Below are 26000 nucleotides of genomic sequence, written 5' to 3'. Positions count from 1 at the left end.
GCTTTTCAAGATTGGTTTCAGCCGATTGGTGATGACTTTCGAGATAATCTTGTAGATGACGTTGCACAAACTAATTGGTCTATACTGGCTTGCTTCTTCAGGACGGTCCTTTTTGGGGATTAGACATATATTAGTGATATTCCATTCTTGAAGAATGTAGCCTGTGGTGAAGAAATGTGAAACTGCGCGCCATATGTCATCTCCTACAATAGACCAATGTCTTTGATAGAAAATAGCGGGGATGCCGTCTGGACCAGGAGCTTTGAGACCTCCCATCTGGAAAACTGCATATCTGACTTCTTCCTTCGAGACTGGCTTGACTATAGCTTCTACTTGCGCCTCATCAATGCGGGGTACCAAATGTTGAATCCCGTCAAGTTCATCCCAGAAATCTTGATTATGCTGCGAACCCTGAAAAATGTTTGTGAAATAGCTAAGAAATTCCTTTTGGATGTCTTCTTTTGTCGTAACCCATCGACCAGCTGAATTTTAAGCATCAAAATTTCGTTCCTTTGTTTACGACTTTTAGCTTTTCGAAAGAACCACTTGGTGTTTGTGTCTTCCCAGGCTTTCCACTTGCTCTTTGCCCGTTGTTGCCAGAATTTCAGTTGAACTTGCAACTTATGAATACTCTCCTTTTTCACTTCTTCGTCCAGAATGCCACCTTCTCTTTGAGGCAGGGTAGATTGGATCTCACCGCACTTATTCAACAACTCTTCCCATTGGATATTATTCGCTTCTTTATAATTTTTGCACCACTGAAAAAGCTTGAATCTCACATTTCGACGCTTTTGAGCAACTGTGTACATCGGAGATCCACTACTCGCAGATTGCCAATGAGAAGAAATGATGGTTTCTACTTCCTTGAAGTCAAAACACCATGCTTCCATTTTAATTGGCGACTTCTTCCGTGGTTTGATTGGTGAGGTGATGAGCAAAATTGGGTTGTGATCAGAGATGAGGATCGGCATACTCAATATCGTCGCTTCAGAATACTTGTGCAGCCAATTCTCAGATGCGTAGGCTCTGTAAAGTCTTTCATAGATACGCTCTGCTTCTGATCGATTATTACACCAGGTGAAACTTTGCCCTTGAAAATTGACTTCTAAGAGTTCATGTTGATTTTTCCATGATGTAAACTGTTCTTTCCCCGGAATGAGCTCAGAGCCTCCCATTTTTTGGCTTAGGTATTCCAGTTGATTAAAATCGCCCATGACGACCGTATCTATTGGATTTTGATTTACATAATTAGAGATCTTCTCCCAAACCTCTCCTCGACACTCCAAATACGGTGACCCATACAGCAAAATAAGGTTCCATATATATACATTTTCATCAACTAAGTCGTTGATGATACATGCAAAATAATTATTAGAGCTATCCTTAAGTTCTAAGCTTACATCAGTACTCCAAAATAAAGCTAGGCCACCTGCATTATTTATAGCATCTACGGTGGTTACATTAGGGAACCCTAAATACATAGCTAGCTTAGACATAGCATTACTTGCTGATTTTGTTTCCGACAAAAAAAGGATCTGTGGCATGCACTTGCGGACTAACCAACTCAGAAAAGGAATTGTGGGGGAGTCCGCTGAATTAAGTCCCCTACAATTCCAAGCAAGGATTTTCATGGAGCTTCTGGAGACTGATTTGGCCCAGTGTCCAAGCCTTCTTCGCCGAAAAATGCCATATATTTGAATTTCTTGAATTTGTGGAGAATTTCTTGTCTCTTCTCGGTGATCCATTTATACAGGTCCAGAGTTATCTCACCAATAAAAGCATCAAGAAGGGGTTCAAATTCTTCAAACTTTCTTTTCTTTTCGCACACTAAAGCCTGGACAATTATCTGCTTGGGCCTAGGGGGACGACCAGAGCCTTTTCTTGGCCCAACATCACATAAAACAATTTCTTTACCTCTCTCAAGTTGATACGGTATCTTGAATTTGAAGTCGTTACCTGATTTTGGACCTGGACTCGGTTTTTTCTCGTCAGGCACTGTAACTGCTGCCGGTTCTATGGGCTTCGACGGCTTCACCGACACAATTTTCCGGTCTTCCTCTTGATCGGCAACCTCTTCAGCAACACAGGGTTTTTTGGAAATTTCAAAAGCAGAAATTTTTCCCTTCCTTTCCTCTTCGAGTGGCTTAAATAAAGCAGCTTCTACAATGTCATGCAATTCATCAAGTTTTCGTTTATTGCCATTAAACTCTTGAACCGGAACTTGTTCCATAAGGAACGGTGGTGGTTGAGACCACGTCGGAAAAATACGTAAATCCGCGAACTCCGACGAAGGGATTCCAGGGAAAACCGAATGGTAGGAGCTTGAAGAACCAGTTTGCAGGGAGCTATGAGAGCCAGGAAGTTGTAGAGGAGTTTGAGGGGAGAGTGAGGAGGTTTCAATTGGGAAAATGTTTTGTAGTTCATTCCAGTCAATTTGGTCATTTAAAGGGTAAGGATTTTCATATGGCCCCCCCTAAGAAGAGCATCATCTGAGTTAAAGTATGAAGAAGTACTCCCAGGACCAAGAAGATGCTCCCATGATGTATGAATTTCGTCATTTACTCCAAACTCTTGATTCCCAACTTGTTGAGAATTATCAAAATACCCTCCTAAGGGGTCAGAAGGCAGTAAAATAGGAAAGTTATTGTCTTGGTTTTGTGGGTTATAAGGAGACAATGGTAAAGTGGAAGGTTGAGTAATTGAATTTGATGAGTGAGGTGAAGAGTGATTAGATTCCATTTCTTCAAATATGGTTTCACGTGGAAGTTGGTGATTAGTCATTTTATTAAATGAGGAAGGGGGTGGGAAAGGGGTATTTATGGGGGAATCTTTTGAGGAGGAAAAAGGAGCTGAAATGGGTCGGTTTTGTTCGGTATTAAGGTTTATGGAATGAAAATGGGGATTATCTAGTGTTAATACCTGAAAAGGAAAGGTTGGGATGGAATTATCCATTGTACTGACATGCGCCGCCTGGCATGTAGATTGAGTGTCCAGCATGACGTCATCCAAAGAGGATGACAGCTTGAGTTTCGACCCTTTCACTCTTTTGAAGGATATGTTGGAAATTGAAAGTACGGATTTGCCCTTGCGCCTAGCTGTGAGCTTCCTACGTATAACTGGATTTTTCGGGCCCAATTCGTGGGCTAGTAAATTACTCGGGCCTCCCCTTTCATAATTCTTGCCATTTGTTTGTGATGGACGGGCCTGAGATGTTACTGTTACTACTGTTACATCTCTTGGAATGGGCTTCATGAGATGAGGATACATTTTCCATTTCTTCGTCCCTTGATTGATTACCTCCATCATCGCCATCATCATCTGAGCTGCTGCTTGACGAACTCGAGATTGGAGGTTTACGAGGTTCATTTAGTTTGACAATTGTGTTTAAATATTCAGGGGTTCGTGGCAGACCTATGATCTTATTAGTGTATAGAGAAGCGTTTGGACTGCCATACATCATAGGGGCCTCTGGCTTGCATGCCTCAGTGATTACTGTTTCAATATCATCCTTTGCTTTTTCCCACGATTGGACACATGAAGAGCTCTTATGACCTATCTTCCCGCATCTCTTACAGAAAACAAAAACCCCTTCGTAACGAATGTCGACCCATATTGTTCTGCTATCCTGAACTTCTATATACATCCCTGGGACCAGTGGTGCTTTGGTTTTGATCCAAATCAGAGCTCGGAAATGTTTTTTAAGACCAGGATTTTCTGAAGATTCGTCGAATAGTAGCACTTTACCAATGCGTGAGTAGATTTCGTTGGCTAATGATTTCGAGTTGATTAGAAGAGGGATACCTTCTAGCTTGATCCACATTGCTGACTCGGAGAAATTGAATGATTTGAATGAATCGAGTGGCTTCCACGGTTTCAGCACTAATAATGCCCCTCTAAAGTTTAATGTATCATAAAGGCCTAAGATATCCATTCGATCATGCATGTCACGACAATGAAAAAAGAAGAGCTTCTCTTCTTTCGTTACCTTAATCCTTCCTCGAGTGAACCAAGAGTCTACCCACTCTTGAATATGTCGGACTGAGAAGTCTCTTTTGTCAATGAATTTTCCTACAAGTATTAAAGAGATATCAATTGAATTGTTGGCTAATTGGTCGAGAGGGGCTGGTATGAGGGGACCTTGTTTTCTGTGCCATACTACAAAGTTTGAGGTGGATTGGGATTGTTCCATTATGAAAGGAACGTTGGGCTTAACTATCACGTCAAGTATAGCACTAATGCGTTGGAGCTGGAATGATGAAAATGGCTGTTTATAGTTACAATGGTGAGGAAGAGAGGTAAAGATTTGGAAAGATTGAGCATGAAAACGGAGAAGATGGATGATAGAAGTTTTTTTTTTTTTTTTTTTTTGGAAACGAGGCTTAAGGAATAGAGAGAGAAAATGAGTGTGAGATTTTAGAGAGAGAACCTCTCTACTTTCATATCCTTAAATTCACTCAAGTTGGTACCTAATTTATTTTTGTGTGTGCCCAAAGCATTCTTCATATTCTTTTACTTTTTTTTAGAGAGAACTCATATTTGCTTGCAGATTTAATTTCTATCAAGTGTGAATTTTCTTGATAGAAAATTTATCTCGCTTTATAGGTCACTCTTTTATTTTATTTCACGCTACTCATTTATCGTATATCATATCTCTATTATATATATCAATCTATCTCTACTCATAACCCATTCATCGAATAGAAGTAGAAGGGTAGAGAGGAGGATCGGACTTGATGTCCACCTTAAATTCCATGTATTTTCTTGAATAAAAAACAATTAAATTCACCTTTACCGATTAAGAAAAGCAACAATTGTATCAAATCTCACGAGTTGCTCATCTAAATTAGTACTCCCTCCATTTCATTTTAATTGTTACACTTTGATATTTTACATTATTCACAAATTTTACTTTGACCATCATTTGTGATTTATACGCGGATGAAAATATAGGCATGTGAGATCTTGTTAGATTCATTATAACATGTATTTTATTAATATGTACCTTTTACAATTTTTACAAATACAAAATTAAAGATATACGTCGTCCAAGTTTTGCATTGGCATGCTGCGTGAAAAGTGTAAGTGTGTAGATTAAAATGAAACGGATGGAGTATTTTATTAAAAAAAACCCTAGCCGCCCTCTTCTCTCGCACTTTTCTCTCTCAAACTCTAGCCTCCCCTACCTTTTTCACCAATTAGGGGCTGCCATGGATGATTTCATCCATGGTGAGCCTCTTTTTCCATTTTATTTCCAGTTTTTAGTTCATTTATTTCTTGTTTTGTTAAATAAAATAGTCTCTCTTGATGAGATTTTCTCAAACCCTGTTATGGGGCTTTTAGTCTCTGTTGTGGAGATCTCCTTCTCCTCTATGAGAGTTGTGAGTATGGTTCTTTTGTCTTCAGGTAGGCGAAATTGTTCTCATTGTTTGAAGTTCGACACTAAACATGAAGGTATTGGAATCTCGGATGCGAACATGACTAGATCATGAATGTTCCCAAACTTTGTCATTATGATAGAATTCCTCATCAATAGCTGCTTACAAGGGGGGTACGTTGTATTGCTCGATCTGGTTCATTATAGTTTCTTGAAAGATGAATTTGAGGTAACCCAGTTTGATTGGTTTTTTTTTCTTTAATACCTATTGTAGATGCCGTTTGGCCTTCAATTAATGAAATTTATCTTTCAAAAAAAAGTTGTTCATCTAAATTATCATATCTTTCTTTACGAGAACTTTCTTAACTAATTTTCTCACATGTTAGATGAGGTTATTAGATGTAATTACACAATTTAACTTTTTATTTACTTTCACCATGTGTGCATATAAGACATCCTAAATAATAGTACTCCTATGCTGCATTTAATTGAGATTTGAGGGTGAACTTTTGAAGTATTTAAGTAAATAATGACATCCATCATCACTTTCAAATATTTATCAATTGGTCTTGTAAATAACGACCTATTTTTAATTTTAAATTAGGCAACAATCCAAACCTAATACTAAAAAGTGAACAGACCATCTTTTTCAGTAATGACTAGTTTAGTCTATATAGTGTCAGTTTTATTCATTTTGCAATCACATGCTTTAATCCATATAATGATGACTAGGTTAATCCTCCCATTCGATAAGATTTTCATGTTATTTTTTTAATTTGTCTGTCATAGTTCGAGATTCAAAAGAAAATGACTAAAAGAGAAGAAAATTAACGAATAGATTGATGCGAAATATCCGGGATAATAGTGGGTTAGATTGAGATAAAATAGGCTTATTATGAGAATCTAGACTTGAATTTGTCTAATTTTCTGTTGAAAATAGACCTTTTATTTTAATATTGTTAATATATATATTTATGTATGGCGGATTTTCATTAATTATAATCAAGAGCATCTTGAAGAATCATGAGAACATCTATTTGATGATTCCCTCACGTTTATGCTTTCTAATAATTTATTCAATAATTTCTTGATAAAGTAAGTGCAAATTTAATATTCTATTCAGTTCGATCTTATCCAATTTTGGACTAATTAATTTGATACACATAAATGACATAATGACATCAATACACACATAATGGATGTGCTAGATTTTAAACAGTTGACAACCTAGACTTAGAAATTGTCTTGAAGAATCACCTTATCATAAGTTTTATGTGAAACACATGAAAATTACTTGTAACTATATCAAACCAATATATTAAATTAGAGCAACAATAATCGCAAACTTCAGCTGTCTAATAATTCTCACAAGTCAACTTCTTTCTCTCTTAATAACGGAATTCATGACGGTCCATATTGTTTGAAGCTAATTCTTTATTGTTACTTCATACTTGAAATGCAAAATTACCATTTGTAAAAATTCAATTTAGGAATTGGTTGAGTCCGGATCAATTCAAAACTTTTTAATTAAACTCGAATATTTGATGTTCAGAAAGAGAAGTTGAACTCTTTTTTTCAAATCGATCTAATTTGACAAATTTAGATTAGATTGAATTAGATTTTGGATATTTTTCATTCCGCTTAAACCTCCTAAATTATCAAAGTACAAATGACATTAAGCAAGTTCTGTATACTTAGTACCTATTAGAAAAATAAGTTCAGATGAATTCATATTAGATCTAATAAGTTCGGATAAGTTTAATTCACAAAAAAATAAGCAAAAATAAGTATAACACTCACAAAATAAGGTTTAATAAGATCAGAATAAAAACTAGAGGTGATCAACATAGGTCTGGCCTAAAAACGGGCGGGTTTTGGACACACCTTTTTCGCCAATGGTTCGGGTCCAACTCGATTTAACTTAAATATGCAAAATGATTTTGACACAATCTGTAAATGATCCAAAAAGCCCGTTTGGCCAGCCTAAATTTGCGAGTAATGGCGCAAGAATTTCGGCCCGTAGCTTAGCTCGGTCTGACTATGATTAGCTTGAATAAAAACTAATGAAGTGTAATAAGTTGAGATAAATTCAAATAAGTAAGAATAAGTTAAAATGAATAATTAGCCAATCATGAGTTCATGACATCACTACACATGATAAATGCAGACTTGGGAGTTGGGAGTTGCCCACTTGCCCTCCCTGAAGAATACCTTATTATACTAATTATAGTAATGTTGTGAGCCAAAAGAACAAACTAAATCTGGTGTCAATTTCTCTCTCTTTCTCTTTTCTCCGTCTCTTTTTTTCTGTGTAATTTTGCTAAAGATCACAAAAAGTATCTGGGTAAGATCACAAAAATGGAGGGTCATATTCATCCCTATTTTCCGAAAGATCTTTATTTACCAGATTTTACCCCTAATTTTCTCTCTCCACTAACCATCTTGACTTATTTTGCTGCTGCTTCAATCCTTGTTTTCACTCTCACATGGATTCTCTCTGGTAACTTGTTTTTTTTTTTAACTTATATTTATTTAATCGTATGATACTTGAAAATGATACTAATTCATTTGTTGTTGGATTAATTTGCTTTGTTTTCAACTGTTCACTAAACATACGATCTCTTTACTGATTAAAACTAAAGTTTTGATAGAGTTGACTTAGTTTTTACTATTTAAATCTAAAGTTTACTTAATATTATTTGTAAGTTGAAATGATATGGGCCTTAAAGAGGTGTTAGAATCAAAAATTTATAATAACGTAACCTATTAATTCATCATAAGATCAAAATTAACGAGCTAATTAACCGTGGGTAGAAGTCAAACATGATATACTTCTTTCTATAGCAGTATAGTGTAGTGTTGTTTACATATTGTCTATGATAGAATAGAATAGTATTTGGATATATTTAAGAAAAAGGAAATTTCCTTCGGTAATTCTGAGATTTGGCGTAATTTTCAAATTACTCTCATATTTGGGAAATTCCTTATATATCCCTGAGGTTTGCGATTGGGCTCAAGATACCTTACTATGAACGGAACCCTAATATCGTTAGGTTTTCCCCCCTCTCTCTCCCCAATTTTCTCTCTCTCCCCAATTTTCTCTCTCATCCCATTCCCCGAGCCCCCACCCACCGCCAACACCCCTTCCCCAACCGGTAGCCAACAGTCGCGACCACCACCCACTCCAGTGCCGACGATCCTTCCTCCTCCCTCGCCGCCCAAAACAATAGCACCCCGACGACCCCACTCTCTCCCTTTCCCCCACCCTCGATACCCCCACACTTGCCCTCCCTTTCCCCATGTTCGATTCCCCTACCCCGACACCCCCTCCACCCTGTCCCCGGCCCTATTGGACATTACTTTGGCCCCGTCCCCTTCCTTGTCTCCCATCGTGAGTCGACCCCTTCCCCACCTAGATACACCGGCCCCAAACCCTTAAACCCGCCCTCGGAATCACTCTAGGCTGTTGTTCTGGCCGGCGCTAACATCGAGGGTAAGGAAATCGGAAATGGGGAAGGGAAGGAGTAGGGTCGCCGGTGCCGGAGTGGGGGTTGGTTTCGCAGTGGGTGGGGGAAGGGGAGGAGAGAGAAAATTGGGGAGAAAGGAGGGGAAAATTTAACGGCGTTAGGGTTCTGTCCATAGTAAGGAGTATCTTGAGCCCAAACACAAATCTCCGGGGTATCTGGGAAATTTTCCAAATGTGGGGTGTATTTTGAGAATTACGCCAAACCTCAGGGGTACCTGAGGAAATTTCCTTTAAAAAAAAACTATATTCTCAATAGGTCTCGTAACACATTTAGGATTATTATTAGTTTGTAATTACTCCCTTCGCCCAAAATAGACTTTCCATTCCTAATTTTGGCACTATTAACAAACTAAGTAAAGAAAATCTTTCATTTTTTTTAGTATATAAGATAAAACATACTTCCTCCGTTCTGTTTTAAATGAAACATTGTGCAAAATGACACTATTCATTGATCAATTTTGACTCTAATTTTTCACCATTATATAAAGAAAAACATAGTCAAGTGGGATCTTATTAGATTCGTCTCGATGCATACCATCAAAATATAACTTTTTTATATTTTTTAGGCGTGCACAACTAAAGATATTAATGATTAAAGAAGCATGTTGGGTTGCGTGAAAAAGCAAACGTTTCATTTAAAACAGAACGGAGGAAGTATATAGTTATGTGGTGTCTTGATTGTTTTATTCGTCTCATTATGTACATTAGGAAAATTAAACTTTGATAATTTTTTACTAATATGTAATTAAAGATTAACGATACAAATGTGCATTGTCAAACGTGCATTAGAATAATGGAAAGTCTATTCAAAGATAGGAGTATAAATATATGATCAATGGCATTGACTCCGATCAGTAGAGTTTACATAATCTGCCACATAATATTCTATTTTATCAGTTTGAATAATTGTAATAAATAATCAATGCTACTCTATATAATCTCTCCATCCAATTTTATAGTTGTTGTATCTTGTATTCCATTTCGAGTGTTTTAAAATATTGTTTCTATTTCTCTTATTTTTATTTTTAAATCTTACTTTTTACTCTCTTTTCACCTTTTCACATGAGTTTTTGACACCCTCATTTAACGTTCATTCAATCTCATTGATTAGGTATAAAAAAAACAATTTTTTTTACTTTCTTTCTTTTCTTTTCACATGCCCACCCATTTAATTTTCTAACTCTTTTTCATTTTTTTATTACAATAATTCCAAAAAACACAACTCCCAATGCAAATACATAATAATTATTTCCTTAATTCCCGTACCCAAAATGAAATGAGAATTATAAAATGGGACAGAGTGAGTAATTAACAACATGTGATTTGAGATTAATATAAAATGTATTATATTTCTTAACTTCGATCATTGATTTTTTTTTTGTATTAGTACCATTTTTAGTCAAATAGTTTATGAAGTTGTAAGAGACCGCTTATTTAAAATTAGGTAATGATAAGCTCAATATTGAAAAGAGAATTAGCCCAATGATTAGGTTAATTTCTTTCATTGACTATTTTAATCCATTTTGTGACTAGGTCTACATATATATAAAAATTAGACCATCTCTTTTAATAATTTTTGTGGTTTATATTTGTGACACAGGTTTATATTCAAAGGCAAGTAAAGTGGAGAAGTTGGTCATTGGTTGGTTGACCTTCAATGGTCTGATGCATTTGACCCTTGAGTTATACTTGATCTTCAGACCTTATTTCTACAAGGACAAGACTGGAAACATCTTTGCTGAAATTTGTACGCCTCTTTAACTATTTACTTTTTTTTTTTTGCTAATGGATATTTTAGGCCATAATATTGCTAATTTAACTTGGTAGGTTTTTTAATTAATTAACACATGCTTGAATAAAAAGCAAAGATACGTGCTGTTGTCACTTCATTTTGAAATTGATGAGTTAGAGCATTCTTATTAATGAACTCAAAAAAATGGTTCATCCTTCTCTTTCCTCTTTTCTCTCTCCTCCACATCATTCTCACAAATCATTTACAATTTTACTCTTAACCATGAACCCAAAAATAATGGTTCATCACTATTTCTCATTCTTTTTTCCTACCCCACCACATTTTCTCTCTCTTTAAATAATTCTATGAAGTTGTATTAATTAATGTAAAACGACTTTACACTAATTAATTGTAAGTAACTATTATAATTATTAATTTATAAGAAATAATTTGAATCCATAATTATGAATTTTTTTTTCTTCTGAAAGATTGTAAGTTAAAGCAAAATAATGTAAGGAAAGAAATGATAATAAGAAAAAAAGAGAAAATTGAAAGTGTGAATAAAGTATAGTAAAATTGGTGTCTATTTATAGAGAATAAAAAAATATGAATTTTAGTATTTTTTATTTTTTTTTTCAAATTGTATTTTTTGAATTATTAACGTTACAAAAATTGTAATGTTAATAATAACAAGACCAATAGAAACTAAACACTTGGCGAAATTTGAGAGGACCGCAGGTATTGCTTTCCACATCAGCGCGCGTCAGTGAGTTGCTGCACTATTTCGTCCTTTGTGAGCTGCTCCAGCAAATCTTAGGGCGACATGTGGCAGTATTTTTTTCTTTTTGGGTTTTGTTCTCCTTCCTTTGCCAGCGTGTAGTAGTGATTCAATTTCATGAACCAATTCGGAAATCCGAATGGTTGGGCCTCGATTCAAGTGTCAACCATTCCCCAATTCATCATTAAGAAAAAAATTAATGGTTCAAGCTCATGAACCATTTTTTTTTTCATCATTAAGAATGCTCTTAGGGGGAGGGGATTCGCTTTGCAAAGGGCGAGAATCGACCTTTATCGGTTGTCAGCTATTGTAAGGATGGGAGGAGAGTTTAACTATCATTAGACCAATCTTGATCCTTATGTCTTTATTGACTGCTTATATGTGTTTTAATATAGCTTGAATTTTTTGTTTGTACAGGGAAAGAATACAGTAAAGGTGATTCTAGATATCTCTCTTATGATTCCACAACAATAGCTCTTGAAGGACTTTCAATCTTTATATTAGGTCCAGCGAACCTTTTAGCAGCGTAAGTGATTAATAATTTAGCACACTATCTTCTTCTATTGTTGGCCTATTATTTTTTGGTTATTAATAATGAGATTAATTAACTGCTTAATAGCATTTAAGTCTAGAACTGCCATTTTTATAATTCTATTATACTCGCTTTATGTTTTTTTTGGGACAATTTTTTATTTAATACCCTTTTGGACGCTTTTGGAACAATTTCTTGAAGTGAAGGGGGTAGCTGTTGAAAACTTGAATGACATTGGTTTCCTAAAATTTATTACTTATTTGTTTTCTAGAAGGATATTGCACAGAAAATTGACCTACATTCACAACTCCATGTGTAGTAAATATTCCCAATTCAATTGTACAAAAATAATTTAAATGTGTGCATGGTTTAACGAAGATAGGTAATTTAAAAATAGTGTGTGAATTTAATCTAGCTAGTTACACTTTAGTGCTTATAGCAAAAGGAGTTCTCCCATTGCTACATCTACAATTCTACATACATAATTATTTCATTCTTATGGTCAGATTAGAGAGTATATATATCATTCTCTCATTGCTTATAGATTGATTCAGCCCAAAATTACATACGAGTCAAGAGTGAGGAAAAGATAAGAAAATCCTCATTTTCAAGAATCTTAGGCTATGTTTCGTTCACCTGAAGTTTCATGATCTGAACTTGTCTGATCTGATCTGAACTTATTTTTTCTGATCGATCTGATCTGATTTACAATATCTTATCTTTTAGATTTTTCTCAATATATAAGAAAAAATATAGTCATGTGGGGTCTTGTTTGATTCGTCTCAATGAGTACTTTATTAATTAATATTCAATTATTATAATTTTTACTAATATGTAATGAAAGATATTTAATAGCAATAATAATTTTTAAATATAAGCATGATCTGAATTTGTCTGATATGATCTGATCTGAACTTATTTTTTCTGATCTGATCTGATTTGATCTGAAATAAGCAAAAATAAGGTGAACTTAACATAGCCTTAGTTGGGAAATTTCTATCTCCAACACGGATTTGATTGCAGTAATCAAACTAAGCTAAATCTCTATTACATAGGGGAAGGGGGGTCCTATGGTGTCCTCTTTTGAACTGACTATTTTGCCCCCCTTTTCCTTACTAAATTACAAAAATAATATCAATACCAAAATGGGGATTCAAACAAAGCTACCGGAAATTAAATTTCAACATTATTATCACTCCCAAATCACTTATGTTAGGAAACTTTACAAATCCCTTTCTAAATCACGTTCAAGAAATCCCGCAAATCACTAAACTTTACAGAAAACTAAAAATTAACTTACAAACCAAAACTAATATAGTAGGGCGTAAATACATAAGAAAAACATTCACAAAATTCACTTACAAATCATTGTTCTCGAGAACTCACAAGTTTCACTTACAAATTATTATTTACCTATACACGCTATGCATAAAAATTTGTAAAAAAATATAAAATTTCGACGGGGATATCACACATTTGTCCATCGGTGATTTGCAAACTTTCAAAAAGGTACATAATTCTTTTAATCTTCCAAGTTATTTCAAATTAGTTGAAAAAACAATAGCAATTGTTATGTAGCGACTAACAGAAAAAGGGAGATGATAGCAATTAGTTAAAAAGGACTTAAATTTAACCCTTTATTTTCACATGAAATGAGAGAACAAGATAAAAGTAACAAATTTAGTTTTTTTTTTAAAAAAATTCCAATATTAAAAATTCTGCTCATAACTTTTGCAAAAAAACATTTTCACAAATAAATTTTGAAAAAAAAAACCAAAATCAAAGTTTTTGCGAACAATTTTTGCAAAAATCAATTTTCAGAAAAAAAAATTAAATTAATTTGCTAAAACCATTATCAGAAAAAAATTACATTGAAAACAAATAGTGAAATTAAGCACCAAGACAACTGTAAAATTTTGAAATGGAAAAAAAGGGCTTTTATACAATTTAAATTTAATTCATTTTCATGTTAAATTAGAAAACAAGATAAAAGAAACGATTTTTGTTTTTTTAAAAGAATTCCAATATCAAATTGTGTATGAAAATTTAAAATTTATCTCAAATATAATTTTAAATATGAGACTGATGAAAATTTTAAATATAAGTTTGTGAAATCATAATTTAGATGTTAGGCAAGGGAAAAAAAATGAAATTGATTCATACTTTTCGGATTAAATTTTGGGATGATAGAAAATCGACCCAAGAAAAAACTAAGTTGATTTAAGAAATTACCTTTCTTTGTTAGAAAATCGACCTAAGAAAAAACTGAAGTTGGTTTGCTTCCTTCAAAAGTGGTTGATACGGCTGATGGATTTTTGATGAATTAGATCTACTGCTTTGCTTAATACTTGAAAAGGCTGATTTTTTTTTATTGTATAGTGTATAGTTTGATGAACTAGGTTCCTTGAAAATATGGTTCGTAGATTTGTAGGAGAGAGAAAATGAATAGCAAAAGTAGTGGAACTATACTAATGTTGCCAAGTAGTGGAAAAGGTAGTGAAATTTTTTTTGTCAAAATTGTAGAAGGATGTGCCTACAGGCTACAGCAAGTCACTCAAAATTTTGGGTTTCAAATACAAGTGTGGTTCAAATTATAATTAGCCAAATTATAATATGGGTTTCAAATACAAGTGTAGATCAAAGTATAAATTAGCCAAATTATAATATTGTTGCGTTGGAAATTCAACGTAACAAATAATATGGACTCAATTTTTTTTTGTTCAATAGAGATAAGTTTAACTAAGGGAGTAATACTGTAATGCTACTTAAATGCAAAGAGTTAATAACTGCAAAAGAAAGAACAGAATGTAGAAGGAGTACTATTTGATTGTATTTCAAAGAATCTTATTCACAAAATGGAGGTGACCGTAAAATACTAACTTGCATTTTCTTTTTGTTTACTACTTAGTAATAATAAGGCCTGAAAATGTCATCGCACGCATCGCGTGCATAAAAAGCTAGTTAGTACCTAAATTAGTACCAAGTTATATTTTGGGACGGAAAGAATATATGTTTTGGCTAATAAATTTTACGACATTAAGCATAACAAGATTTCTCATATTGTACAACTTTTTCAGGTATGCTGTAGCAACTGACAAGTGCTATAAAAATGTTCTCCAATTGGTCACAAGTCTAGGGGAGTTGTATGGTGTTGTTATATTTCTCACGATTCCATTCATAGAAGGCAAACAATATTCCGCAAGTCCACTCTACTTCTATGCATACTTCGTTGGAGCTAATTTCCCTTGGGCTTTAATACCATTGCTCATAATTACAAGATCTTGGAAAAAGATTTGTGAAGCTGAGGGTACAATCAAGAGAAAAGTCCAGTGAAGTCTGTTGTTATTTCTATTGTTATGTCGTAACTCGAACGTGGTTTGTTGCAAGTGATCTTTTATTTGATTGTACTCAAGACTTGCTTAGTCCAAAGTTCTCAACTGAGATAGAAATTAATGTACAAGACCTTTTTTACAATAGAATAATTGCTTATTGCTACGGTCATTAAGTGGGCATTTGCAGTGGTTTTGGCCGCGCAGCAATTAAGGGCGCAACAATAGGTAATTAATATATTGTTGCGGTTTTCGATATATTTATTTTATATTAGCAAAATTCAGTATATTGTTGCGGTTTCTAGGGCAAACCGCAGCAATATACTCTTATTTATAATAAATAATAAGCATATTGTTGCGGTTTCTAGCCAAAATCGCAGCAATAATAAGTAGTGGTGTAGGCCGTAAAAAAAAAATGTTTTTTGCATTTTGTCATTTGATTCGAAAGATGAACAAAATTCAGATTAATAGCAAAAAAATCATAAACTTTCAACATAATCTAACCGCCAAACATAAAAAAAAAGAAAGAAAAGCTTAACATTACAAAAAAAATGAAGAGAAAAACTTAACATTACATCAGAAAAGCTTAACATTGATTATAACACATTAACAAAAAAATAAAGAGACAAACTTAACATTACATTAGACAAAATTAGCATAAACTATCAAAATCAGAACTAAAAGATGTGAAGTTTTCCTCGTTTTCATTTGCGTTCCAGTCATCCCAACCTTCATCAACTTCCTAAAAAAAGAAAACAACTTGATATGTCTATTTTATATAGAGATTTTACCTTTGTCTCTCATTCATTATTGGTCTTAACTGCGCTCTTCGGAGCCATTTTTACTACTAATGTGCTCCTTGTAGTGTGTTTGTATTTTCAGATTGATCATTGTAGGAATTTGCACGTTTTAGTGCATTTCCTACTCATTATATCACTACAAGAGATGATGTACTTTCGAGAGCACGAGCATTGAGTTGAAGAGTTTTGAAGCAAAGCGAATAATAAAGGAAGTAGGAAAATGACTTCAGTCCACTCTTTTTATTATATCTCAAGTTATACAAATCCAAATAGAGTGATTTCAATTGTGTTAGATTCTACATTTCAAGAGCTTTCCAACGAGTGATCATTTGCCTAATTTCGACGAGTAACGAAGAAGTTATGGCGTTTTAAAGATTGAGATTTTGTGCAGTCTGACGAGCGCCCGACCGGGCGAAATCCGCCCGGGCGGTCGGGCGAATGCTACTTAGCCAATTTCAGAAAGATTAAAGCAGCCAAAAGAGTATTACCTGCGGGCCCGACCGGGCGAAACCGCCCGGGCGGTCGGGCGAGACGGAAATTATCACGAGAATGCTGCTGAATGGCGCCCGGTCAGGCGCGACGAAGAAACCAAAATACCTGACAACCGCCCGACCGGGGAAATCCGCCCGACCGGTCGGGCGAGACGATTTATGGGCTGTTTTGAGCGCGTGTTGCGCCGGATTTACGAGACATATAAATACTATTTTCTTAGAGTTAAAAACTACGCCTTTTTACTAGAGAATACATTTTATAACTTTTTAGAGAGCTTTTGAGTTTACTCCATTGTTGAACATTGATTACTACGCTTTGATTCCTTCAAGTAAAGACTAAGTTTTCTTAATCTCTTCTTTCCTTTCATTATTATTATGTCTTTTAACTTGTTCATTATTTGTTTTGTTATTTCAATTATGTGTGAGTAGTCTATTAATCTAGGGTTAAGTAAAACCCTAGCAATGATTTAATATGTGAATTCCTCCATTAATCCCAAGTTTATATGATCAATTGTTCTTGTTTGATTGGATTGTTCTTATGCTCATTATCATACTAGGGATAGGTGATTTTGATTTGACTCCTATATCTTATTTTCAATGGGAATTGAATCTAGATGGTTTTGTTGATCCAATCAATGGTATGAATATCTTCTATGGGAATAGTTAGATGGATTGCTAGGAATTTAATTGTGATGCTATGCTTAATGCCTCTTTCTTGCATGATTCTATGGGAATAGGTTTGATTGCTTGTTTAGAGTAGCCATTGGTACTCGGGAGAGATCTTTGGTAATTATAGGGTGCATTACTCCTCTTGAATTCTTGATTATGTTATTTGGGATGGAAATTATTCATGTATTGGTCATGCTAGTGGTGATGCTTAATTCTAGATGTTTTAATTAATTGATTATATCTTGTGTGTTCCTAGTAATTGTCATAGTTTAGTGTTAGTCTTAGTCAACACCCTTTTCATCATTGTTTGTCACTCGTTTAGTTAAATTGAGTCAAGATATCTAGTGTTTGATACGTTTGTCCCTGTGGATTCGACCCTGACTTGCTCTGCTACATAGTTAGGAAGTTAGTTAGGTAATTACTTTTGATAGGTACGCGACACGCCTACCACAACTCCAATGAGAAGCCTACCAAAAAAAAAAACAGAAAAACGAAAAAAATAGATTTGAAACAACTGAAAAACGAAAAAATTAACAAATCTGAAACAATCGAAAAAGGAAATAAAAAACAGATCAGAAACAAACGAAATGAAGAAAAGAACGAGAAAAGAAAAACGAAAAAATCAGATTTGAAATAATAAAAAAACGAAAAAATAAACAAATCTGAACAATTGAAAAACGGAAAAAAAACAGATCTGACAAACGAATTGAGGAAAAGAACGAGAAAAGAAAAACAAAAAAACAGATCCGAAATAATAATAAAAAACGAAAAAATAAACAAATCTGAAAAAAATTGAAAAACGAAATAAAAACAGATCTGAAACAAAAGAAATGAAGAAAAGAACGAGAAAAGAAAAACGAAAAAAACAGATCTGAAATAATCAAAAAACGAAAAAATAAATATATCTAAAACAGTCGAAAAACAGAAGAAAAAATGGACAAATACTTATTAACAGTCAAAACGAAAAAATAAAGATGAACATCTGATTAAGACCCCAATTTGTTTATTCGCCCTTAGGCTTCTAAAATCTTATAAACGGACTCCTCACATGATACATACTTTAGCCTGAGAGATAACGCCAAACTTAGTGCATAAATGCGTCGTTGAAGGTGGACGGGAAGAGGAGGGAGAGAGGGAAGATTGCGTCGGAGGCGGTGGTTAAAGAACCACCGCCAAATCGGCCTCTTGAGACGAAGGAGGAAGAGTATCACCCGCAACATTAGTGTTTTGACTGATCAACTGAGCCAGACAGCGCCGGATTTCATCCGCCGTCCTCGGACGACGGAGAATCGCCGGCCACATAGGGACTAGCTAGGGTTTTAAAGAGAGGGAGGAGATTGAACGTTTCTCGAGTTTGCGAAATGTTTAGAGTAATATTGGGTTAGTGTGAGATGAAATAGGCTTATTAGGAGAATCTAGACTTAAATTTGTCTAATTTTATGTTGAAATTAGGCCTTCTATTCTAATAAGTTGTCAATATTTATATTTACTGTGGCAGATTTTCATTAAGTATAATCAAGAGCATCTTGAAAAATCATCAGAGCACCTATTTGATGATTCCCTCACGTTTATGCCTTCTAATACTTAATTCAATAATTTCTTGAATTTTTTTTTTGACAGGAATAATTTATTGAAATTTAAAGTAAGTGCAAATTTAAGATTCTATTCAGTTTGATCTTATCCAATTTTGGACTAATTAATTTGATACACATAATGACATCAATATATACACACATAATGGATGTGCTAGAATTTATATAGTAGACAGTTTAGACTTAGAAATTGTCTTGAATAATCACCTTATTACAAGTTTTATGCGAAACATGTGAAAATGACTTGTAACCATATCAAACCAATATATTAAATTAGAGCAACCAATAATCGCAAACTTCAGCTGTCTAATAATTCTCACAAGTTAACTTCTTTCTCACTCAATAACAGAATTCATGACGGTCCATATTGTTTGAAGCTAATTTTTTATTGTTACTTCATACTTGAAATGCATAATTACCATTTGTAAAATTTCAATTTAGGAATTGGTTGAGTCCGGATCAATCCGAAACTTTGTAGACTCAAATATTTGATGTTCAAAAAGAGAAGTTGACTTTTTCCAATTCAATCCAATTCGACAAATTTAAATTAGATTGAATTAGACTATGGATATTTTTCATTCGGTTTAAACCCCCTAAATCATCAAAGTATAAATGATATCAAGAAGGTTCAGTTTACTTAATTTCAGTACCTATTAGAAAAATAAGTTAGTAAGAGTTCATATAAGATCTAATAAGTTCAATTCAATGAAAAATAAGCAAAAATAAGTTATGACATTTACAAAATAAGGTTTAATAAGTTCAAATAAAGTCTAATAAAAACTAGAGGTGATCAACATAGGTCCGGCCTGGAAATGGGCGGGTTTTGGACATACCCTTTTGGCCAATGGTTCGGGCCCAACCCGATTTTTGGGCAAAAAAATCGACGTCGCAAACAACTTAAATATGTAAAATTAGTCTACTTTTTGGCACGATCCAAAAATCCCGTTTGGCCCAGCCTAAATTTGCAAGTAATGGCGCGGGAATTTTGACCCATGGTTTAGCTCAGCCCGACCATGATTACCTCTATAAAAACTGATAAACTGTAATAAGTTCAGATAAATTCAAATAAGTAAAAATAAATTAAGATGGATAAATGCGCTCGAGCCCCGAGGCTATACTTGGGAGTTGGCCCCCTGAAGAATACCTTATTATAGTAATGTTGCCCTCCCTGAAGATTTGAAGAATACCTTATTATAGTAATGTTGTGAGCCAAAAGAAAATACTAAATCAGCTGTCAACTTCTCTCTCTTTCTCTTTTCTCCCTCTATTTTTTTCTGTGTAAAAAAAGAGAAGATCCAAAAGTATCTGAGTAAGATCACAGAAATGGAGGGTCAGACTAATATTCATCCCTATTTTCCGAAAGATCTTTATTTACCAGATTTTACCCCTAATTTTCTCTCTTCACTAACCATCGTCACCTATTTTGCTGCTGCTCCAGTCATTGTTTTCACTCTCACATGGATTCTCTCTGGTAACTTTTTTTTTTTACTTTACTCATATTTATTTTATCGTATGATACTTGAAAATGATACTAATTCATTTGTTGTTGGATTAATTTGCTTTATTTTCAACTCTTAACTAAACATAAGATCTTTTTACTGATTAAAACTACTAAAGTTCTGATAGAGTTGACTTAATTTTTACTATTTAAAACTAAAGTTTACTGAATATTATTTGTAAGTTGAGATGATACGGCCTTAAATTAGGTGTTAGAATAAAAAATTTATCATAACGTAACCTATTAATTCATCATAAGATCAAAATTATCGAGCTAATTAACCGTGGGTAGAAGTAAAACATTGTGATAGAATAGAATAGTACTAGTCTAATATACGCGCGATATATGCGTTAATTTCATAACTTGTTATTCTAGTATGTACTTTATTCGTACTATAATTATGATTACACTTAAAATATGAGAGCTGAGATTAACAGTTAGATGAATTGAAATATAGTAATTCGCTAATGTAAAAAACTAACAAACGTTGTGAGTGGTTTTTTAATATTAATTTTTTGTAAATGAATTCTGAACAAAAAGAGTAGACATAAAAAAATCACATTACGATATTGGGATTGTTTGGCAATATAATCGGCGGTTGGGCTTTTGGTTGGTTTAGTTGGCTTGTTTGACTGGCAGTGGGTGATGGACCCTACCCGAATCCGTGGATCCAGATCCATTTTTTACGAATCTGGATCCTCAAAATTTGGACCCTTTGAAAAAACGGATTTGGATCCGGTTTACTACCTGGATCTAGATCCGTTTACTTATTTTTATAATATTATAATCTTAGTTATTACATGTAATAAAGGATTTTTGCTTGAATTTCAAATTATTGTTCTAATTAATGTACGAATTTACTCTATAATTTTTAATCTTTCAGAAATAGTTGATTGATCTAGCGTTTGATAATTACTCCCTCCGTCCCAAAATATAGTTCCCATTTCCCTCTTTTCACGGTAATTTATGCAAGTTGGGATAGTAAAGATTTTTTGTTTATTTAAATAAAAGTTGTATAGGAAAAGATGATTTTAGGAGAGAGAATGGAGATAATTGGTGAAAGAGCATTAATTGTAACATTTTGGTTGAATAAACTAAGGAAAAAACAAAATTCAAGAAGCAAATAAATGATGGGACACGGTTTTTCTAGACAAATTACGAAAAAATGTGGAACTAAATATGGAAATGGGAACTATATTTTGGGACACCCAAAATGGAAATGAGAACTATATTTTGGGACGGAGGAAGTATTAGATAGTTGCAATAGTATTTTTCAAAAATTAAATGTAATTTTTGGTTGATATTAGATGACTTTATTGTTTAAAATCTTTAATTATATTATTGTAAAAATTAGGATAGTTTGAGCAAAACAAGCAAGGATCCGTTTAGGACCTAAATCTGTAGGATCCATACGGATCTGGATCCTCATTCTTATTACCCAATGGATTCGATTAGGATCTGGATCCTTGCTTACTAAAAAAGGATCTGGATCCTAGAGGACCCTGTTCAAATCTTACCCATACATTGACATCTCTATCTGTGATAAGAATAGTTTTTGGATATATTTAAAAAAAGAATTATATTCTCAATGGGTGTCGTAACACATTTAGGATTATTATTAGTTTGTAATTACTCCGTCGCCCTAAATAAACTTCTCATCCCTAATTTTGGCACTATTAACAAATAAAGAAAATCTTTTTTTTTCCAGTATATAAGATAAAACATAGTCATATAGTTCTTGTTTTATTCGTCTCATTGTGTACATTAGGAAATTAAACTCTGATAATTTTTACTAATATGTAATTAAATATTAACGATACAAATGTGCATTGTCAAACGTGTATTATATTTCTTAATTTCAATGATTTTTTTTTTTTGTATTAGTACCATTTTTAGTCAAATAGTTTATGTTTGTGACACAGGGCTATATTCAAAGGCAAGTAAAGCGGAGAGGTTGGTCATGTGTTGGTTAACATACAATGGTCTTGTGCATTTGACCCTTGAGTTATACTTGGTCTTCAGACCTTATTTCTACCAGGACAAGACTGGAAACATCTTTGCTGAAATTTGTACGCCTCTTTGACTATTTTTACTTTTTTTTTTTTTTTTTGCTAATGGATGTTTTAGGCCATAATATTGCTAATTTAACTTGGTAGTTTTTCTAATTAATTAACACCTGCTTGAATAAAAAGCAAAGATACGTGTTATTGTCACTTCATTTTGAAATTGATGAGTTAGGGGGGAGGGGATCCCCTTCGCAAAAAGGGCGAGAATCGACCCTTATCGGCTGTCAGTTATCGTAAGGGTGGGAGGAGAGTTTAACAACCATTAGAACAATCTTGATCCTTATGTCTCTATTTTTTTTAGCTAGGAAAAAAGGAACTATGGAGAAACCCTATTAACAGGCCACCCTAAAGCATCCTTACGGATGATCTTGGAAAAAGCAATATCAGGAGATTCAAACCAATAATAGAGATTAGTAGTGGAATGGCCATGATGTGCCATCCAGTCGGCAACAATATTAGCTTCTTTAAAAACATGCTGAATAGTATACTTATCAAATTTTCTCAAATCATCCGCTGCATCATTAATAAGAGCATTGATAGATTTTGATAGCTTGAATAACCAAGAGATTATCACCCTCAATAGTAATTTTCTTAGCCCTCAGATAGAGAGCTCCCCTTATACATTCTCTTAAACCCCAGACCTCATCAACTAAAATAGAATTATTATCAGCAATGTCATTAGCACCACTAAGCAAAAGATTTCCCACATCATCTCTAATAACAAAGCCATAAGTTGTGCTACCATTCTAAACCTTGGAACCATCAAAATTAAGTTAAATAAAATCAAGAGGAGGGGGTTACCAAATAATATTATGCCTAGGCTTTTTAGCTTCTTTAACAACTTGTTGACTATATCCCAAATTGAAAGAATTAGAATAGGAATAATCTAGATTATGCATATAACCTTTAATCGTAGCCCCTAATTTGGCTGGAGAAAAGCTTCACTGACGAGATGTGATACTATTTCTCGCATACCAAATGAACCACCACACAATAGCGTAGAAATTTAGGTTCTTAAGAGTCAAATTTAGATTCCAAAGGTACTTAATAAAAGAAAGATCATCATTATCAATAGGAAGGGGAGAAAAAAACTCCATTGACAGTAACTATTTTTAAAACATCATGCATAAAAGGACAATTAAGAAATAAGTGATTGTCATCTTCAGAATGAAAGTTACAAAAACACTCTAAAGGAAGGAAAATATGACTCATTTCTAATCTCTTTTTAGTAGGAAGACCATTCTGACAAATTTTCTCATATCTCTATTGACTGTTTATATGTGTTTTAATATAGCTTAAAGTTTTTGCTTATATACAGGGAAAGAATACTCTAAAGGTGATTCTAGATATCTCTCTCATGATTCCACAATAATAGCTCTTGAAGGACTTTCAATCTTCATATCAGGTCCAACTCACCTTTTAGCAGCGTAAGTGATTAACAATTTAGCATGCCATCCTCTTCTATTGTTGGCCTATTATTTTTTGGTTATTGATGATGAGATTAATTAACTACTAATTACCATGTAAGTCTAGAACTGTCATTTTTATGATTCTATTATATATATATTCACTTTTATGTTTTTTTGGGGACAATTTTTATTTAATTTTTGGAACAATTTCTTGGAGTGAAAAAACTTGAATGACATTAGTTTTCTAGAATTTATTACTTATTTGTTTTTTAGAAGGATATTACAGAGAAAATCAACCTACATTCACAACTACATGTGTAGTAAATATTCCCAATTCAATTGTAGAAAAATAATTTAAATGTGTGCATGGTTTAACGAAGATAGTGTAATTTAAAAATAGTGTGTGAATTAATTTAGTTAGTATGGATGGCGATGGGGCATGTTTGGATCGGACCCAGAACCGGACTCGTTCATTTTTTACAGTCCCAGACCCGCCCCTGATCTGTTGTGTCTAGATTTTTCAGACCCATATCCGCTGGGTCTATAGGTTCTAACAGGGTCCTAAATGGGTCCTTCTTAGTTTTAAATTTCCATCATATTTTTGAATATATGTAATTAAAAATTTTCAACCTAATATATATAGGTCATGTATCCATGGTTAAAGTATTATCAAAACAAAATTTTAAAAATTAAGTCATAAAATATTAGGATGTTACAACTTACAAAGCTACAAGTCTTAGATGAAGTTACAACACTAACGAGTTCACAAAATCACAACTCATAAAACCTTAGAGTATAGGTACAAAAAAATTTCTAATATATAAATGGGTCTACGGGACGGGTCTGGGTCTAACATTTGTGGACCCGGACATGACCCATGTTTTTCGGGACACAGACCCGATATGGACCCATTGGGTCTAAAATTTCTGAATCCAGACCCTTATGAATGGGTAGGGTCTTAGTGGGTCTGGATCGGGTCCAAAACTTATTTTCATCTCTACTCTTTAGTGCTTATAGCAAAAGGAGTTCTACCATTGTTACATCTACAATTCTACATACATAATTATTTCATGCTTATGGTAAGATTAGAGAGTATATATATTATTCTCTCATTGCTTATAGATTGATTCAGCCCAAAATCACATATGAGTAGAGACTCAAGAGTGAGGAAAAGATAAGGAAATCCTCATTTTCATGACTCTTAGTTGGGGAATTTCTACCTCCGACACGGGTTTGATTGCAATAATCAAACCAAGCTAAATTAGTACTTAAATTCGTACCAAGTTATATTTTAAAATGGAGGGAGTATATTTCTTCCCTAAAAAAATTTTACGACACTAAGCATAACAATATATTGTACAACTTTTTCAGGTATGCTGTAGCAACTGACAAGTGCTCTAAAAATGTTCTCCAATTGGTCGCAAGTTTAGGGGAGTTGTATTTGGCTGTTATATTTCTCACGACTCCATTCATAGAAGGCAAACAATATTCCGCAAGTCCACTTTACTTCTATGGATATTTCGTTGTAGCTAATTCCCCTTGGGTTGTAATCCCATTGCTCATAATTATAAGATCTTGGAAAAAGATTTGCGAAGTTGAGGGTACAAACAAGAGAAAAGTCCAGTGAAGTCTGTTGTTATTTCTTTTGTTATGTCGTAACTCGTACGTGTTTTGTTGCTAGTGATCTTTTCTTTGATTGTACTCAAGACTTGCTTAGTTGAAGGTCCTCAACTGAGATAGAAATTAATGTATAAGACTTTTCTTACAGTTACTTTATTTGTTTTATAATATTGGCTAGATTCATGTTTAGGGTTTTAAAATTCTTGGTTGCACTAGTAGAATACTAGAATTTTTGCTTATTGTTGCGGTCATTAAGTAATTTATTGCGTCGGTTTTGGCCGCGCAACAATTAATGAAACAACAATAGGTAATTAATATATTGCTACAGTTTCTAGCGAAAACTGCAGCACTATATTTATTTTATATTAGCAAAGTTCAGTATATTGTTGTGGTTTCTAGGACAAACCGCAACAATATACTCTATTTTATAATAAATAATAAGCATATTGTTGCGGTTTCTAGCCAAAACCGAAGCAATAGGTAGTGGTGTAGGTAATTTTTTTTTTTGCATTTTGTCATTTAATTCGAATCAAAGATGAACAAAATTCAGAAAAATAGCAAAAAGTCATAAACTTTCAACATAA

General features: G+C 33.7%; 2 protein-coding genes across 2 annotated transcripts; both read left to right on the top strand.

The window, feature by feature from the left end:
* Window positions 1-7572: 7572 nt before the first annotated feature.
* On the top strand, window positions 7573-15443 carry LOC104901954 (probable 3-beta-hydroxysteroid-Delta(8),Delta(7)-isomerase). Its single transcript, XM_010689586.4, has 4 exons — window positions 7573-7874; window positions 10501-10647; window positions 11828-11936; window positions 15020-15443. Exons 1-4 carry the CDS (start codon window positions 7733-7735, stop codon window positions 15273-15275), a joined length of 654 nt encoding a protein of 217 aa, XP_010687888.1. The 5' UTR covers window positions 7573-7732; the 3' UTR covers window positions 15276-15443.
* Window positions 15444-20011: 4568 nt separating this feature from the next.
* Window positions 20012-25567, top strand: LOC130589345 (probable 3-beta-hydroxysteroid-Delta(8),Delta(7)-isomerase). Its single transcript, XM_048634868.2, has 4 exons — window positions 20012-20294; window positions 22244-22390; window positions 23706-23814; window positions 25168-25567. The coding sequence occupies exons 1-4, from the start codon at window positions 20147-20149 to the stop codon at window positions 25421-25423; spliced, it is 660 nt and encodes a 219-aa protein (XP_048490825.1). The 5' UTR covers window positions 20012-20146; the 3' UTR covers window positions 25424-25567.
* Window positions 25568-26000: the final 433 nt, after the last annotated feature.

This window comes from Beta vulgaris, chromosome 8 (genome assembly GCF_026745355.1).
Source record: "Beta vulgaris subsp. vulgaris cultivar EL10 chromosome 8, EL10.2, whole genome shotgun sequence".
In the NCBI taxonomy this organism is placed as follows: Eukaryota; Viridiplantae; Streptophyta; class Magnoliopsida; order Caryophyllales; family Amaranthaceae; genus Beta; species Beta vulgaris.
The sequence above is the reverse complement of the archived record's forward strand: the minus strand, read 5'-3'. Positions and strand labels throughout refer to the sequence as shown.